The sequence below is a fragment of the Cricetulus griseus genome, assembly GCF_003668045.3.
Source record: "Cricetulus griseus strain 17A/GY chromosome 1 unlocalized genomic scaffold, alternate assembly CriGri-PICRH-1.0 chr1_1, whole genome shotgun sequence".
In the NCBI taxonomy this organism is placed as follows: Eukaryota; Metazoa; Chordata; class Mammalia; order Rodentia; family Cricetidae; genus Cricetulus; species Cricetulus griseus.
Genome location: NW_023276807.1, coordinates 186,036,285 through 186,054,333, shown reverse-complemented (window position 1 = coordinate 186,054,333; position 18,049 = coordinate 186,036,285). Strand labels below are relative to the sequence as shown.

General features: G+C 50.8%; 1 protein-coding gene across 6 annotated transcripts in view; it reads left to right on the top strand.

Annotated features, from left to right (window-relative positions):
* Arhgap22 (Rho GTPase activating protein 22) overlaps positions 1 to 18,049 on the top strand; it is a 157,399-nt gene extending 139,350 nt beyond the window's left edge. For 3 of the 6 annotated variants that reach the window (XM_027389472.2, XM_027389478.2, XM_027389473.2), the window contains 6 exons: positions 6,125 to 6,332; positions 9,555 to 9,687; positions 10,383 to 10,456; positions 12,307 to 12,428; positions 14,453 to 15,332; positions 17,456 to 18,049. In XM_027389472.2, the coding sequence (XP_027245273.1) occupies positions 6,125 to 6,332; positions 9,555 to 9,687; positions 10,383 to 10,456; positions 12,307 to 12,428; positions 14,453 to 15,332; positions 17,456 to 17,684 (1,646 nt within the window). In that variant the 3' untranslated portion in view covers positions 17,685 to 18,049. The remainder of the gene's footprint in view (positions 1 to 6,124; positions 6,333 to 9,554; positions 9,688 to 10,382; positions 10,457 to 12,306; positions 12,429 to 14,452; positions 15,333 to 17,455) is intronic. The other 3 variants (XM_027389475.2, XM_027389474.2, XM_027389476.2) reach the window with 1 other exon arrangement.

Here is an 18,049-nt window from a genome sequence, read left to right as displayed (position 1 = left end):
TGACCCCTTGTCTCCTCTCCAGGCATACTTCCTCATTTCCACCCTCCAACCAGGTGTCTTCCATCACAGCTACTCCACTGACCCCCTAGTCCCCTTCCTCATACTTAATATGTTTCCTCTGTCACCTCCTTCCCCAAACCTCTTGTGTTTTGAAGTGCCAAGACCACATAGCTTTCCTGCTGCTAGATTGCTGCCCTGTTTGGGGTCATTGAATGTTCAGGAAGTCTTCAGTGGGAGGCAGGGGTTGGGAGGGGCTGTTACAGACAGACCTGTCAAGACTGGGTGCTGTGTGGACAGATGGGCTTGTCTAGGTTTTGTGCCTAGGGGCTGGTGGAGGCCAGCAGGGCAGAGCTTGCCTGGTTAGTACAGTGAAGACCATGGGGGGGGGGTAGGATGGGGACTTGGTGGGGGCATGCTCTCAGCCCTGCGTGGCCCTGAGACTTTTTAGTATGGCAGCCCCCATATATCTACAAGTTTTACTTTCCAGGTTTCCAGTGGCCACCTGCAACCTGAAAATACTAAATGGAAAATTCCAGAAGCAAACAGCTCATGTTTTAAATTGTGGATTGTGATGAAATCTGGACCCTCCCACTCTACCCTGTCTGGGATGTGAATCATCTTTTGGGATGTTTTTTCTCTTTATGTCACCTGCCTGTCAGATCAGCTGTCATGGCGATGTACTGCTGCTATTCACATAGCCTTTATTTTATTCAACAGTGACCCCAAGCACAAGAGTAGTACTGGCAATTGGAGTAGTTGCTCCTTTAAGTGAAAATGTAAAAGTCCAAAAAGATGTGTTCAGAGATGGAATATGGGGAGCAGGGGCATCCACATAACTTTCATTCTAGTGCATTGTTAAAAATTGTTCTTTTTTGCCAATTACTTAGTTCAGGTCCAAAAGGCTATCTGTGGTGCCTATTAGCATACCAAATCAGTGCCTGCTGGCCTCCAGGCTCCCTCAGCATGGCTGGTAGGCATCCTAGTTCTTTTCACCCACCTTCTACCCTAAATTTCTCCAGCTTGGGTTTCCCTCCCCAGCTCCTTATTCCCTTATAACTCTGCTATTTCATTCATGCCCTTGCTTTTGTCTCCCTCTCTTGGCCTCTCCTCCTTGCCCTTCCCCCTTAGTCTCCTCTGCCTGCAGTCTTTATCTTCCTCTCATTCTCTTCCCCTTCTGTCTCCTCTCATGGCCAGGTCCAGTCTCTTGGCCATGTTCAGTTTACTAGTTTCTCTCTGCTCCGGACTCTTCCAGATGCCTCTGGCTGTTTTCTCCCTCATATCCACAATAAAAAATCTTCCCATTAACCGTACCTTGGAGCAGTCATGTCTCAGTTTACATGTCTGGTACCAGAACCCTTAGTTTATACACTTAGATCGTGGTCTACTTAGGGGATGGTGTTGTCTGCAGTTTTGCTGGGGATCTAGGGTTGCCTCCCCTGAGCACAGGGAGCCTTCTGTTCTTAGAACAGGGCTAGGCATGAGTACACCGTGAGAGGCGGATGCCTAGGACACAGGGAGCAAGGAGGCTGGTCGGAATCACCTGAGATTTTCGAGTCTGTGGAGAGAATTTGGCATGTCTTATGTCTTCCTGACTGGCCTTCAATCATTGGGAGCTGAGGCCAGGAGCTGAGTGCAGTGACTTGGGACAGGTGAAAGCACCACACTGTTTGTCCTTCCTATATTCTCATTGCTCCACCTCTGCTAGTGGCCCTGTAGAAAGGAGTGCCTTTACAATGCTGTGACCCTGGCGGTGGAAGAAGTGATGGAAATAGAAGGCCCTGCCTATGCATGGGCATTGTGTAATATTAGTTTAAGATGTGTTACATTCATTTATGCTGTGGAACATTTGTTTAGTGATGCAAAGATGTGTTGCATTCTTTTATGTTGCATTTGTTTAACTCTGTGAAGCTGTGTTACTTTACCTACTAAAACACCTGATTGGTCTAATAAAGAGCTGAATGACCAATAGCTAGGCAGAAGAGGGGTAGGTGGAGCTGCCAGGCAGAAAGATTAAATAGGAGGAGAAATCTAGATAGATGGGGGGGGGGGTTGAGGGAGGGGGAATCGAGAAAAGGAGAAGTAGAGGAGGACACCAGGGGCCAGCTACCCAGCCACACAGCCAGCCACAGAGTAAGAAGGAAAGATATATAGAATAAAGAAAGGTAAAAAGCCCAGAGGAGAAACATTAAAGAGTTAAAGAGAAATGGGATAATTTAAGTTAGAAAAGCTGGGCTAGCAACAAGCCAAGCTAAGGCTGGGCATTCATTAAGTAAGAGTAAGTCTCCATGTATTCATTTTGGAGCTGGGTGACAGACTCCCTAAGAATAAAAACAAACAAACAAACAAAAACCCCAACTTCACATGGGTGTGGCTGTGAGAGCTGCCATTGGGTGTGGCTGTGTGAGCTGACAGACACTGGAGAGGTTGAGGAGTGAGTGAAGGGTCCATGTGAGTGTTGGGGAGGAGGCAGGTGTCATGCCAAGCTAGCCCCTGCCCCACTCGGGGACACTTTGTTCATGGGCTCTTCCTCTGTATGTTCCGTGCCTGCTCGTGTGAAGTAATGGTGCTTCTGGTTACTACAGACATGGCTTCCCTCTGTGGGCGGGACCCCTTCCCCACTTACCCAGACTCTAGTGCCGTTTGGCGACCTCTGTACTCACAAGCTTAAAGTGGAAGAGGCAAGTAAATGCCACAAAGCATGAAGCAGCCCAGGTGGGGTAGGAGGCAGCAGGGAATACCGTGGGCTGCAGAGGATTGGTAATGGGTTTCTGTCAGAGACACTTTTGCCACTCTTGCCTTGTGGAAACTTAGGCCTGTTGCCACCATAAGCACAGGTATTTCAAGAGTAACTCAAGAGCTGGGGTGCAGCTCAGTGATAGAAAGCTTGCCTGTGCTGTGCACCTCAAACAAAGAAGGAGAGGAGGAGAGAAAAGCTAATTTAAAAAATATTTCCAGTACGATAGGGGGTAAACTTGTGCATCCCAGGCCTTGAGTGTGGGTGACTGAGATCTGAGTGAGAGAAAAAGAGCAGGGTTTCTCTGTCCTCGGACCAAACAGCTCTAACCCCAAAGGCTAGGACACTGTTAGAGGTGACTCAAGACTTCATGAGTCTGGCCTACTTTGAGCTGCTCAAGTAGCCAGCTTGTCTCTGGGCTCCAGGCTCTGAGCCTTCCCCATGGTCAGGGGACTAGCCCGCCAAGCCCCAGGAGATGAAGGTTTCCCTCTTCTCCAGTTATCACTTCCTCTGCTGTGAGGCAGATGATCCCTGTCCATGGGACCTACTGCTGGGTGTCTCCATCTCCATTCCAATGCGGGTGGTGGTGGCAGAAGAGCTGGGGCGTTTGCTGCACCCAGAGCTACACCAAATGGGCTGCACTTGGACCCTGCCACAGGCACACACAAGCTGACATGCTCACATGTTCACACGTTCACATGCTCACATGCACAAACAAAAGCCCAAGCTGCATGTGCACAGGGCGAACACCTTTTCCTAAGAATTGATGGTGTCCACCCGATGTGTTCTGAGGGTTTTCCCAGGGAGGGGATGTAGGGAAGGGGGTATTTTCCCCACCCTGTTCTGCATGGTTTGTTTCCAGATCGTGCAGTGTAAGGAGCAGCATTTGCAGTGCCATCCTGTGAGCTCTCGAGGGACAGATGTGTCTTTATTCATGTTGGTCAATGTCTTTACTACTGAGCCACACTCAGCCCAGGGACTGATGTCTTATTTCTAAGCAACCTGGAATGGGGAGTGAAGTTGGTTGCCAAACAAGAGGTTGAACTGGGCTGACTCATGTGTTTCAGGTCCCACAGAACTATAGCCCTTAACACAGTGGAGCTCTGACCCAGTGCCCCTCATAGGCTCCGAAGGCCACCCTTCAGGGAAAGTCAGCACAGTGAGGATGTCAATAACACCAGATAGTCTAAAGACCAGCCTGCCTAGAGCAGTGGTTCTTAACCTGTGGGTCTCGACCCCTTTGGGGGTCAAATGACCCTTTCACAGGGGTCGCATATCAGATATTTATATTATGATTTATAACGGTAGCAAAATTACAGTTATGAAGTAGCAACAAAAAATAATTTTATGGTTGGGAGTCACCATGACATGAGGAACTGTATTAAAGGGGTCACAGTGTTAGGAATGTTGAGAACCACTGACATAGAGCTTAAGGCTGTGAGAGTTTCTCCGGCTGCTTACCCATCCATCAGGCAGAGATATTTATAGGTCTTGGCTACTTAATATCCTTGCCTGAGCTACCAGGAAACTCTTATTCTTGTTGTGTATCAAATTATCAGTGTTAGCCAGAAATTCCACTGCCTTCCTCTGTCCTTCTAACCCACAGATACTGTCTGGTCCTGGTTAGATATTTGGATTCTTTTCTTTCTAATTTTTTTTTAAGCTATGGCATATTGGAAAGTGTACAAATCACCGAGGCCTTGTTCAGTGGCCTTGCTTTATTTAAGTGTGTGTGTGACGGGGTTAGTGTGTCAGGTTAGGAGCTAGGATGCTGGCACCCCAGAAACCTGAGGCGCTTCTGATCCTCAAGCCACTAAGAGCCAAGTTCTGGCCTTCAATCACCATCAGTTTGACTTGTTTGTGGTTTCACACGAATGAAGTTACATGGTATGGACTCAGGGGCTCATTTATTTTGCTTACGATTATGATTTTGGTTTTTGTTCTTAAGAATTTTCATAAAGTACACCTACCTTCCCAAATGCTTCACCCATCTTTTAAAGCTCAGTAGCATTAACCTTCCATTGGTGGTGAAACCATCCTCCACCATCTTGAAAGCTGGACCACTGAACAGCTATATCCACCTCCCTCTCTGCCCCTAGCAACCACCATTCTATTTCCTGTCTCTCAGTGTGACAGTATAGGAATCTCTTAAGTGCAGTCACACAATTTTTGTTCCTTTGAGGGTGCCTTATTTTGCAGTGTCTTCTGGAGTTATTTATGTTGTAGCTTCTGTAAGGATTTCCTGGCTTTGTAAGGCAGAGCCATGTCACATTGTGCAGGTATGGCACATTGTACATATTGATGGATGGCTGAGTGCTGCCATTTATAAAACTGCTGTGCGTGTGTGCACACACAGGGTTCACACCCCACTTTCAGTTCTTTTTCCGTGTCTGACTGGAGTTGGAAATTTTTGTACAGTAATTCAGTTCTCAATTTATTGAAAGACCCACCACACTGTATGTATATCCCAGTGGCACCATCTCCTGTCCCCATTAGTGGTCCACAGTGCTTCATTGCTCTACCCGAGCAGTGCATAGAGCTCTACCACTGCACCAGGTCTCCCCAGTTTCTCTTCTTTTGACAGTAGCATCTGAGCAATGTGAGGCAGTGTTTGTGTTTTCTTCTTCTCTCTGTCTGGTGTGTGTGTGTGTGTGTGTGTGTGTGTGTGTGTGTGTGTGTGTGTGTTATAGTACACATGTAATGACAGACATCAACTTTGGTTGTCTCTTCTGTTGGGGGACAGGATTTCTTGTTCACTGCTGTGTATGCTAGGCTAACTGACCAGTGGGTTTTCAGGGATCCTCCTATGTAGGAACACTGCGATTACACGTGTGCTGTTGTGTCCAGGTTTACATGGATCTGAACTAAGGTCCTGACATTTATGTGTTGAGAGCTTTACCCACTGAGCTGAGCCAGCTCCCCAGCGCTCATGCTTATTGCATCATTTTGATGATGTTGAATGGGATGAAGTTTTTCACATCAGTGCGTGGACAGCCTTGTCCTGTGAGCTGTGCCTCTTGCCTCTCTTTTTCGGCAGTGCCCAGGGGACTGACCCATGAGGGATCTGCTCATTTTCTTGTGCCTGGGGATGGCATAGTTTTCCATCTGGAGTGACTTCCAAATCCATCAACACAATACAAGCACATGCTCCCTCATGGCCATTTTCTTCCTGGCTTGGGCAAGCTCCACAGGCCAGGCTAGCTGCACATCTACTGCTGCCCTAAAACCCTGACTAGCCACCTGGTATGCCCTCCCAGTATCTAATCAGTTTCCTTGGGAAGAGCCTCTTTTGGCACACACAGCATTCTCTGCCATCCATTGTCCCAGATATCCTTCACCCACCATTGAGCAGAGTGGCAGGGGAGTATAACAGTCCATTTCTGTGTCCAGGGATCTTTGGGCAGCGGCTGGAGGACACAGTGCACCATGAGAGGAAGTATGGCCCCCGTCTGGCACCTCTGCTGGTGGAGCAGTGTGTGGACTTCATCCGGGAGCGAGGACTCAGTGAAGAAGGGCTCTTCCGTATGCCTGGCCAGGCCACCCTGGTGAGGGACCTGCAGGATTCCTTTGACTGTGGTGAGAAGCCACTGTTTGACAGGTGAGCCCTCGGGGACAGGGCAATTACAAATGGAGTTCTTAATTGGTCTAGATAGTAAAAAGCCAGAGTCAGATATAGAGGGAAATGCTGAGAGATCAAAAAGGAGCAAGCCACCACATCTTAGCTCCTTAGTGTCTCAGCAGACAAGAGAGTGAGTTCCTGTTTCTCCCAGCTTATATCCTGTTTCCACCCAACTACCTCACTTCCTGTCAGCCTATATAGACCTCCAGACCTCTGTGGTTAGCTAGTGGCAAGCTCCATTCTCTGACCTTCAGACAGGCTTTATTTGTACAAAGGAGATACCACCACAGGCAACAGAGGTGGAACAAGTTGCTGAGCCTCCTATAGTTGCCTCCTTGACACCAGCTTTTCTGAGCAGGGCCTGCATGTTGGCTGCCCATTTGACTCATGCACGTTTAGCCAGTCTGCGCAAAGCGGGAAATACCAGGGCACAGAATCGTGCTGGTTCCCCGTCTCCTTGAGGTTGTCTGGCACAAACAAGGTCAGCCATGTGGTAGTTTCCACAGCTCTTCCCTGACCCAGGTAGAGGGGGGAAAGGCGTCAGGTAGTTGCTAGGGCAGCATGGCTTAGGCACAGCTGCATCTAGGATTCCAGGCTTACTGCAATAAGCCTCCTCTTAATGACCCAACGCACACTTCCATAATGGTTTGATGGCATAGCATCTGAGTTCCAATCTCAGTCAGGTTTTGGGACAGGAAGACAGTTGCTTCTGCCCTCCTTGGGTCTGTACTCATCACTGAGGCTTTCCCACGGCTGGGAGAAGACAACTACATCCACTGCCCAGGGCCTGAGAGTCAGGGAGTGAGGCTTGCCTCTCTCTTGTGTTGTATGGGCTCCCTTTTCTCTGCTCACTCATTACAGACCAGTTTTGTATAGAGTTCTTATATCAGACAGCAAACCAAACCAGATATCAGTAAAGCTGCCCTCTCTGACTTCTCCCCTCAGACAGAGGCTCAGTCCGCCACAGGACAAGCCTGTAGTGCTCACAGCCCTGGGCTTCCCTGATCTTACAGAATGTGACACACATCTGTCCAGCTTCTTCCCATACCCATGGCCATAGACAGAGCCTTGCCACTTCTTTCCTTAGCTGTGGCATGCAGAACTAACTACTGAGCATTGAAGTCTCTTTTCCTGGAGCCTTGTGAGGCCCTGTCCACAGCTTGGGGTTTCCTCTACAGCTCGGCCAGCCAGACAGCCCTCATCTCTCCTGTAGGTATCAAGGTTAGAAACTGCTTCAAACAAAGGCTGCCTTGGTAGAAACTGGGAACAATGGCTTTTAGAAATGTCCCAGGGTCAGACACACTGCTGTCATGTCGGATGACACTGGAAGGATGTCAGACCTCACACTACTATATTCAAACTCACTGGGCTCTCCTGGCAAGGTACCAAGCCTTCTGGCCTAAGTCACCCTCCAATGTCATCGTCTTGTCATGCCTCCTGTTTTAATGATGGTGCCAGCTGGCCTCAGTTTGGTTCCTATTCCAGAGTTCGGCTCCACAGACCTACAGCTCAGGTTGGCAGCATGGCAAGGGCTCTCTTCCAGGCTGTGGCTCCTGGCTGCCCCTATAGTCATTGCTTCTGGACTTTGTCTTCCTCTACCACAACTCCTTTTCACCTGCTTACTCTTTCTCCATAGGAACATTCTCTCAGCCCCAGGTGTGTGTGTGTGTGTGTGTGTGTGTGTGTGTGTGTGAGAGAGGGGGGGGGAGGGGGAGAGACACACAGAGAGAGAATAGATTAGGAAGCCAGTTGAGGGTGGGGGTGCAGATAAGAACTTGTGAGTCAATGGGGGAGGAGAGGGAAGAAGGGAGAGAGAGAGAGAGAGAGAGAGAGAGAGAGAGAGAGAGAGAGAGAGAGTTAGTTCTCCAGGACTGGAGACAAGAGGCAAGGCAAGGCCTTCATTCTGGATGGATGGTGTTGTTGGCATGGGCAAGAGAGTGACTTTGGGAATGAAGACAGGATGGGAAGGTGCAGGTGGATCTTCTGTAGCCTTGCCTCAGCCCACCAGCTGCATGTAGCATGCACTGTGAGACCACCAGGCTGATGGGTCCAGGCATTGGCCTGGAATGCTCTCCTTGGGGCTGGTGGGAATGTGATGGGGGCACAATGGATTCACAGTGGTGTGGGAAAGAAATCAGGGACACTGGAGCCAAGTGTTAAAGAAAAGATGAGCAGTGAGTGGGGATGGAAGGCTGCAGAGTGCTGGAGTATGAGGGGCAGTGGGCATGGGGTACAGCTGAGCAGCAGGTCTTTCTCTGTGGGCAATGGCTGATGTGGGAGGGGATTTTAAGCAGGAATGCAGACAGGAAGGTTAGTTAAGTCTCCTGGGACCCACTTGGAAGAGGAGCCAGCTGTGGTCAGAACTGCCCCACAGCACCCAGGTAGATAGGAAGAGAGAGTGTGAGCCTGACCTAGGAATACCCTTGAACCCACTCCCCAGCCCCATCCCCCCACTCCCGAGCACACACACACACACACACACACACACACACACACACACACACACTTCTGCCTAGGCATCTGAGTCTGTAGTGGAGACTAAGTCCTGTTGTGGACATTCAAGGCCCTAGCGATGAAGTGAGGAGCTGAGACCAGAGGCAAGGACCTGACCTCTCAGCTGTCTAGCCAGGGTTCAGATGCCTGCTCTCTGCAGGAAGGTCAGTCCTGGTAGGCTCCCTCTGATACAGATTTCCCAGTTCAGCCAAGGTTCATCCCAGGAACTAAGCAAGCTCAAGCAAAGGCTTGGTTGTACCCCACGAGAGCTTCCTGTGAGCTGATGCAGGCCACAGGTGATTTCTTCCACCCTGAGCAACTGTTGTGAGTGAAACAGCCATGCCCCGTGGCTTCTGCAGCAGAACATCTCCCAAGTCCCACAGTGAACATGAAAGAGAGTTCACCCCACCACTTAGACACTAGACAAGATTCTGAGCCAGTGGTGTGGGGCTGATGAGTAGATCCAAGCTGGAGCTTCTGATTTCTGTCACCCTCCCCGCAGAGGCCCTGCCTCCTGTGCTTGCAGCCAGCCTGGGTCTGACCTTGACCAGGAGCAGCTGGCTCCAGAGGAGCCTGGCTGTATGCACACAAGTCAACCTGAGACTAGGAACTGTCCCAGTCTCATGTGAGGTATAGTGTATGTGTTAATTCTACAACTTCGGGAGGTTTTGTTCTCACTCATGTCCACCTCACCCCCTTTCATCCCAGCACCACAGATGTGCACACAGTGGCCTCCCTGCTGAAGCTCTACCTTCGGGAGCTCCCAGAGCCAGTCATCCCTTTCGCCAGGTATGAGGACTTCCTCAGCTGCGCCCAGCTGCTCACCAAGGACGAGGGGGAGGTCAGTGCCTCCCGGGACACATCCTGGGGGTGGGATGGGGGGGCAGTAGGCTTGTGGCACATAGGTCCTGGCCGGAAGGCTGGAAGACTGCTGTGGGGGGGGAAGGTGGGCCCCCAAGTGTTGTGCAGTCTGTGTAGGACTCGAATTTTCTTGGTATTTATCACAGAAGTAGAAGAGGGGGTGGGGGTAGAATGTGGATCCCTCTTAACACAGGGTACCCAGTTCTGGCCACCTCACAGTGGGTGCTTCTGTTTCACCTTTGTCTCCCACTGTTGAGACAGAGGAGTCCTGTTACCTGTTTTCTGAGACAGCTCCCAGGACAGCTGTGGGCCCCCTCCCCTCCACCCTCTGTCCTCCTAGCCTTGTTGGAGCTGTCTGCAGCTCTGAGCTGCTGCAGCTAAAGACTGTTTGCCTTCTTTGTGACTGTGTGGGGGTGAGCGTTGTTATCTAGCAAATATTTGTGCCCTGATAAGTGAGCTGAGACATTCCTCTGTGTCCTTGCAGAGGCTCACCCCTCACTCCAGCTCCCAGAAATGAATCAGTCTCCTCAAGAGGTCACAGCCACACTTTGGAGGGACTGAGGAGGTCAGCTGGGACTGGCCACACATCCCTCCCTCCTCCTGTCCTGCCCTCCTCCAGTCAGAGGAGGCCTCACTACTGGTGTTTGAAACTCTGTGTTCTCTTTCCTTCACAAGGGGACTCTGGAGTTGGCTAAACAAGTGAGCAATCTTCCTCAGGCCAACTACAACCTGCTCAGATACATCTGCAGGTAAGCAGCCTGTTGCGGGTGGGGCTGCTCTGGCTCGGTGCTCATTCCTTCCACTTCTAGAGAGACAAAACTGTATAGAGGGTCCATTGACCCTCTCAACACTGCCTCACCAAGTGCTGGGATGGCAAGGAGTTTGTAGAAGAACACAGAGCTGCAGGAGGTAGTCAGTTGGCGAATCATTTCAGAAGGAACCTGCCCTCTGCTCTTCTGGGTACCTCTCACTGAAGATGATGATTAAAGTCTCTTTATTTAAGAAAACACCAGGGCAAAACGCAGTCCAGAGCGAGGTTACAGGAACCCAGCAAGCGCGGCCAGAACAAAAGGGGCTCGGGTCTCCACGAGCCGTCTTTAAGAAGCCTCCCTTATGTCGCCTTGGCTTTCCTACACCACACCCTTATGGGCGAGTCCCGGGTCCACCTGGTACCTGTCCCAGGGCGGGGCTAGGGTGTCTCCCTACAATTCCCCTTTTAGTCTAAAAGAGGATTAAAACTTAATAGTGCAAAATATCTAAAACTAACAATCATAAAGGTGAAATACAAGAAGATACAATAATCTGCTATGGCACATCCTATGTCTATTTCAGCTAAGTCTTAAAGTCATGTGGAAAAGGTGTCTAACTTGAACACCTTCTTCCAATCCCAACTCTAAACAATAAGAAGGTCGTTCTTAATTAGGCTTACAGTACCCCAATAAACAATAATGGGGAACGGGGGTGTAGCATCTTCTAGATTACTTCCTGCTGAAATGGGACGGGGTGCTCCCAGCCCTCCTGGGCGCCCTGTGGGCTCTTCCCAGGTCTCGGGGTCCTTGGGCGCCACCTGAAGATGATGATTAAAGTCTCTTTATTCAAGAAAACACCAGGCCAGAGCGAGGTTACAGGAACCCAGCAAGCGCGGCCAGAACAAAAGGGGCTCGGGTCTCCACGAGCCGTCTTTAAGAAGCCTCCCTTATGTCACCTTGGCTTTCCTACACCACGCCCTTATGGGCGAGTCCCGGGTCCACCTGGTACCTGTCCCAGGGCGGGGCTAGGGTGTCTCCCTACATCTCACTTCCCTTCCCTGCAGGTGTACACCCCTAAAAAGGTGAGGTATATACCCTCATGTATCCACATTCTGGGTGCTGGTAGGGGCCTGCAAGGATGACACTCAGTGCCAGGTGGGGTCTGAGCTTCTGGGGCATTTGCCTTCTACACCAAGGATGACCATATCTTGTCTCTGGGTCTTTGTTTTTCATGATATTCTTAGATCTCAGGAACATTTTTCGTTGATCACATACAGGTGCAACTGACTGTACCCTGCAGCCATGGAGAGCCTGGGAGGCCTGGCTGAGTGTGGGGATGGAATGGGGCCTGAGGGGACAAAGATGGAGCCATGTGGTGGGGCTGGGGGCAAAGGGTGTGGCTAGAGGGCATGAATAGTATGAAGGTGTGGGTTGGGTGGTTATGGGATATGATTGGGTATTGGAGGCAGCATGAGAGTGTAGTGGGTGGTTAGGTATACTATAGCTGACTGGGTATGGATGGGGTGGGTTTTGTGTGGTATGGGTGGGCTTTGGCTATTCATAGCTGAGACAGATGGGGGTTCATGGAAGCATAGGTGTGCAAGGTGTGTATGGTGGGTTGATGGGGCATGTGGAAGAGCATGTAGTGTGGCGGGTATATCTGAGGGGTGTGGCTAGGAGTGTTAGTGTGGTGGGTGGCTAGGTGGTGTAGTGTGGACTAGGTGAAGTAGGTGTGTCGTGGGCTTGGTAGGGTGTAGCACGGTGGGTGTGGCCAGGCAGGGCTTAGAGTTCACAGTAGATTGGAGTTCAGAATTTGCTGCCTCACCAATTGCTCCTTTTCTCTTTTGCAGGTTTCTGGATGAAGTGCAGGCCCATTCAAATGTCAACAAGATGAGTGTCCAGAACTTGGCAACAGTCTTTGGCCCTAACATCCTTCGGCCACAGATAGAGGATCCAGTGACCATCATGGAAGGTAAGAGGGAGGTGCCTTGGTAGAGTCCAAAGCTGGGTGAATTTGGGCTCGTGTCACCAGTGCATCCTTAGAACCAGCACAGCTCAATAGTTGTCCTGTCTCCATCTTCAGGGACATAGCCTACTTCCCTCCATCCGTCTCCTTGTGGCTGGTAGCAGCTAGTTATCAGGAACAATTAAAAGGACCAGTGATTAGAGAGGATAGAGCAGCTGGGAAGCAGGAGTCCTTGTCCTTGATCCCACACAGATGTTTACTGTCATAGTGAAGTGATTGTCTTAGGTTCCTGAAGGATAGACCTGTGCAAGCACCAGGGAATTTTTCTTTTGTGATAAGTAATAATAAAATGATGCTTTAAAAAAGCAACATGGGAGGCTAAGGTGGGAGAATCACTTAAGTTCAGGAATTTGAGGCCAGCCCAGACAACAAAAGCCTAAGTAGCCTGCACTTTGCAATTCACCTGTACAGTTCAGTTGCAGTCCTCACATGGCCTATTGTGATAATTGCCCTTAGGTCCCAAATGATGAAATGTAGGCCAGGTGAGGTGACATGACTCAACAGGGGCCTGTGAGCCAAACTTGCATAGGGCCCACGTAGGGAGGCCAGTGTGGGAACAATATTCTGAATACACAAGCCTTTGGGAAGACTGTCCCCAACAGAGCCAGTGTAAGAACATTGCTACCCAGGATGTTCACATCTAGTTGTTGGGGACACTTCTGAAGTCCTGATTTAGGCCTGAAGACATGGGCCCCAACTTGGATGCCAGCAGCAGTCCCACAGGTACTTGTGGCTGAGAAGTACCTTCTATGATTTCTCCTGGATCACTAGTTTTCCATGGGGAGTCCTTGCAGACCATTGTCTCTCTCATCCTTAGTGAACCTCCCAGCTCTGGTATTTGGTTGTGGGTGGTTGGAGGGAGCATGGCTGTAGAGTAGACACTGTTGACCTTTGGACCCTATCCTTAACTGCTGAGCCCCATACCATTACCATGGGAGCCAAGCTCCAGGATTTGGAGCCCTGCATCTCAGGCATGATAGAGAGGTTGGGTGGTCAGCACTGTGCATATATGCACTTAAATGTATACATATCTCCACACACATTAAGAAGACTTTATAGGGGCTAGAGCCATGGCTCTTTGGTTAAGTACATTTGCTGCCATTGTAGATGACCCAGGTTTGGTTGCCAGCACCCACATGGCAGCTCATGACAGCTTGTAACTCTGGTTCAAGGGCATCTGACATTCTCTTCTAACCTCCACAGGAACTAGGCACACATGTGGTGCACATAAACACATGCAAGCAAAATACACACACACACACAAAATAAGTACTTTTTAAAAGATTTATTTATTTCCTTTTTATGTGTATCAGTGTTTTGTCTGCATGTGTGTCTGTGCACCATGTGCATGCCTGGTGCCTGCTGAGATCAGAAGAAGACATTGGATCCCTAGGAACTGAGTTATGGATGGTTGTGAGCCACCCTCTAGGTTCTGGGAGTTGAACCCAGGTCCTCTGCAAGAACAAAAAGTGCTGTTAACTGCCAAACCATCTTTCCAGTCCCCAAATAAGTAATTTTTTAAAAGGATGTATACAGGTGTGTGTGGGGTGTGTGTGTGTGTGTGTGCCTGCCTTGTTCCAGAGCCCCGTGTCCTCAGAGGGCCTTAATTAAGGCAGAGCCAGTAGCAGTAATAGCGTAGGAGAGGCTGGTTGTTGATGTGCTATGACCTACTAGGTTCTGTTTCCAGTTCTATCCTGCTACCCATCATTTGTGGCCTTCATGAACTCCCTGTCTCCATGGCACCTACCTCTCCTAGACAGGTAGAACTATGCTTCCTTCATGCTCAGGGGATTTGTGGGCATAGTCCTGTCTGTGCCTGGTTCTGGCTGCTGTGACAGTCCTCTTTCAGACACAGGTGAAGGTGCCCTGCAGGAACAGGCATCCTATGATGGAGCTGTAGCTGACTATGTGTGTGTTAGAGGCGTGGGCTGGGCCTCTCACTGCCAACATTTTGTCTCTCTCTCACACAGGCACTTCCTTGGTTCAGCATCTGATGACTGTCCTCATCCGCAAACATGGACAGCTCTTTGCCTCAGCTTCCCTTGAAGAACCTGCTTCCCCACCTAGAACTGTCCAGGGCACAGCAGAGTGGGGCTCCGAAGAGGTTCCCAGTGACCACCAGGGTGAGCCTGGCAGCTCTGGCTTGCCCACACACAGGACCTCATCTCTGGATGGGCCAGCTGCAGCAGTACTCTCTAGAACTTCTCCCCAACACCTTGGCAGCCAGACTGGCCCTGCAGCCACCAGCCCTGGGAAGAGGATGCATACTCTGCCTGGCTGGAAGTCCTCCTTCCGGCAGGGGTCCCGGTCAGAGAGCCCAAAGGGGGGCAGTTCATCCTTAGAGGTACCCATCATCTCTGGTGGGAACTGGCTCATAAATGGACTATCCTCTCTGCGTGGCCACCGTCGGGCCTCATCAGGGGACCGTCTGAAGGATACAGGCTCAGTACAGAGACTCTCCACCTATGACAACGTGCCCCCATCCAGCCACTTTCCTAGCACTGCCAGCATGGCCAGCATGTCATGGTCTATAGCCTCATCATCCCAAGAGGCCTCTGTTAGCAGCTGCACAGCCTGCCGGGCCAGCGACTCTTCTGCCTGTAGCTCCTTACACACCGAGTGGGCTCTTGAGCCCTCTCCCCTCCCCAGTAGCAGTGAGGACCACAGGTCACCAGACCTGGGCCACAGCCTGGATGAGGCATGTGTGGGCAGTGGCAGCAGTGAGCCCAATGACCCAGGCAGCCCCACACTGGCTCATGTCCACCGCTGCCGAGCTCTCCAGGGCCAAGTGGCTGAGCTCAGGGCAGAGCTGTGTCAACAGAGGACTGAGTATGAGAGGAGCCTGAAAAGGTAAGGGCTAAGCTTATGCTGGCTACCGAGAAAGCTGCAAGGGGCAGGGCTTGGAACAGCCAGTTTCCAGGCTGTCTTTCTTGGAAAATGACCCTGGCATGTTCAGGGTTGGGAGTGGGTCAGCCAGCAGGCCTCCACAAATGCCTACCGAAGGCATTGGGACAGGGGGGAATGTCAGTTGGTCTGTAGAACAGGAGTCAGGAGCCAGGTGGCTCTCCAGGATGCAGTGGGTGAGAACAGAGCCTTGAATCACTGGGAGTGGCCGAAGAGAGGGCTGCCCAATGTACAAACCAGCCTACTCCTGGTGCCTGTAGCAAACCTTGATGTTTCTGTTCCTTTCCTACATAGACCCCTCTCTAGGAAGAATGGGGGGGGGCGCGGCAAGGGCGGGAACATTGGAGGCCCTTGTAATGCTCGGACAGAGTGGTTTGGGCTGCTTGGAAGGAATTTATAATGAGGATGGTCTCCAGCACAGGAAGACCTGTGTCCTGTCCAGCAAACTTTTGGGAATATGCTTCTATTGGCATACATAGAGCCCCATTCTGCCTCCTGCAATCCAGTCTCTGCCATTCTTGTATTTCCCTAAGAGAATCTTTTGTCTGTGAAATACAGATACTGCTCTGGATGCTGGGAACACAGCTATGCCCCGAACTCATCAGAATTCCCTGCCTCACTCATATTTGGGGGTATCAAGATGAGACCATGCACAAAATTCATCAGAAATACATGACATGCTAAAAAGTGGATAAAGGACAATAAAACTGGGGAGGGGAGGAGACCTCCAGAGAGGGTAGGAAGGCTTAGGGTTAGGGGACCTCACCTTGAGCAGGGTAGTAGGGCAGGGGCCTTTAACCTGGGTGATGCTTGGTCTTATTTAGAGGACAGTGAGTGTGAAGAAGCTGAGGGACCGTGTCAAGGACTTTGGCTCCTCTGATATGAGAGCTCACTGGAGGTCCAGTAGGAACCAATTAGGAGGCCATAGGACTCTAGACTCATGGGGGTGACAGGGAGAAACAGGAATATTTGGCACTTGTTCTGAAGATGGATTGGATGGGCCTTGCTCACTGATGGGTGGGAAGAGCTCATCTGGCATGAAGGTTTTAGAGTTGAAGGGAGGAGCTATAAGCAGGTGCTCCTTGGGCAGGAGAACTAGATGGGATGGGGCATGGCTCCATGTCAGGAGCTCTGTGTTAGACTCATGAACAGGCCAGGTGCTTAATAGGAGGGCTATAAGTAAGCATCAAGAGCTTGACAAGGTCACTCTAGCATAGCATAAACAGGGAGGGAAGGCCCAAGCAAGGAGAGAATAGCAAAGAAGGGCTGGGGACAGATGAGAAGCAAGTGAGACCTCAGTGCCATCCTCCACGAAGCCCCCTCTCTGATAGCATGCCCATTGCTATGGTGGCAGAAGCTCACCTTTCTGTAAGCATTGTGCTCAGTGTCTGGGATGGAGGGAGGCTGGTACCCAGTCCACAGACACACTGTTGGCTGGTGCTTTGCTGCATGCATATTGTCCCTGTGTGGGGACTATAGTGCTTTGGGGAGTATGTGTGTGTGTGTGGGGGGGGGCACCTCTGCATTTCAGAGGATGCTAACCTCAGTGTCATCAATGCCATGGAGCTCAGATGTTGTGTAAGTTCTGATAATGCTAGATTTGCAGGGTGGGCATGGGAGGTGACCCCAAGGAGGACATGTAGGGCAGACAAGAATTTCCTCTGGATTTATGTTCCTCCAGAGCACTACATAGACAGCAGCAGGAGGTGTGGGTAAGAGCATAGGAAGAAAGGTGAGGGGACCTCTGCTCCTCTTTCTAGTGACAGGTGACCCTCACTAGGACAGTTGACAGGACTGGAGAGACAAAAGGCTGTTTCTGGTGAGGGCTCAGGGATATTGTTAGTCCAAGTACAAAGGCAGGAATCCTTAGGGTGGCCTTTCCAGGTCACAAACCCAAAACAGCCTCTCTGTAGGGAGCCCCCACTGGCTTGCAGGAGTAGGCAAGGCTGAGAGATCCCTCCCTGAAGACCCCTGTCCACCTTCCTGCCTTAGTGAGACCCAGGGCTATTCCTGCTGTGACAGTGCTCTGGGTCAGTGGAGTCTGAAACTCCCTCTTCTTGATTTTTAAGCATTGAGGAGGGCAGTGCTGACTTGCGAAAGCAGATGTCTCGGCTGGAAGAGGAGCTGGACCAGGAGAGGAAGAAGTACGCCATGCTGGAGATAAAGCTGCGGAACTCAGAGCGGGCACGTGAGGACGCAGAGCGCAGGAACCAGCTGCTGCAGAGGGAGATGGAGGAGTTCTTTGCCACTCTGGGAAGCTTGACTGTTGGGACCAAAGGGGCCAGAGCCCCAGAGTGAAAGGAGCAAAAGTACATGCCTGAATATGTCTGCTCACTCTCCCTGCAGGGCTGGCCACAGGCTGCAGAGGAAGCCAGAAGCTTCAAGTTTGGGCCAGGCTACCAGCAGGGCCATCTGCCCCCAAGCGCCACATAGAAAGAGCCTGACAGCCCCACAAGGACTATCAGGATCCCACATAGTCCAGGCAGGATCTGGATGCTTCTCCAAACCTATGGGTCCCAGCAGGTGTCAGAAGGGACAGTGCCAAGATCAGCAGTAGCCTCTTATCCAGGAAAAGTCCCCAGTGGCCACTCAAAAGGATGGCACCTAAGAGCAGGGCCACCACCAAGAACTTTACTCGTTATTAAATGTGCTCTGAAAGCATA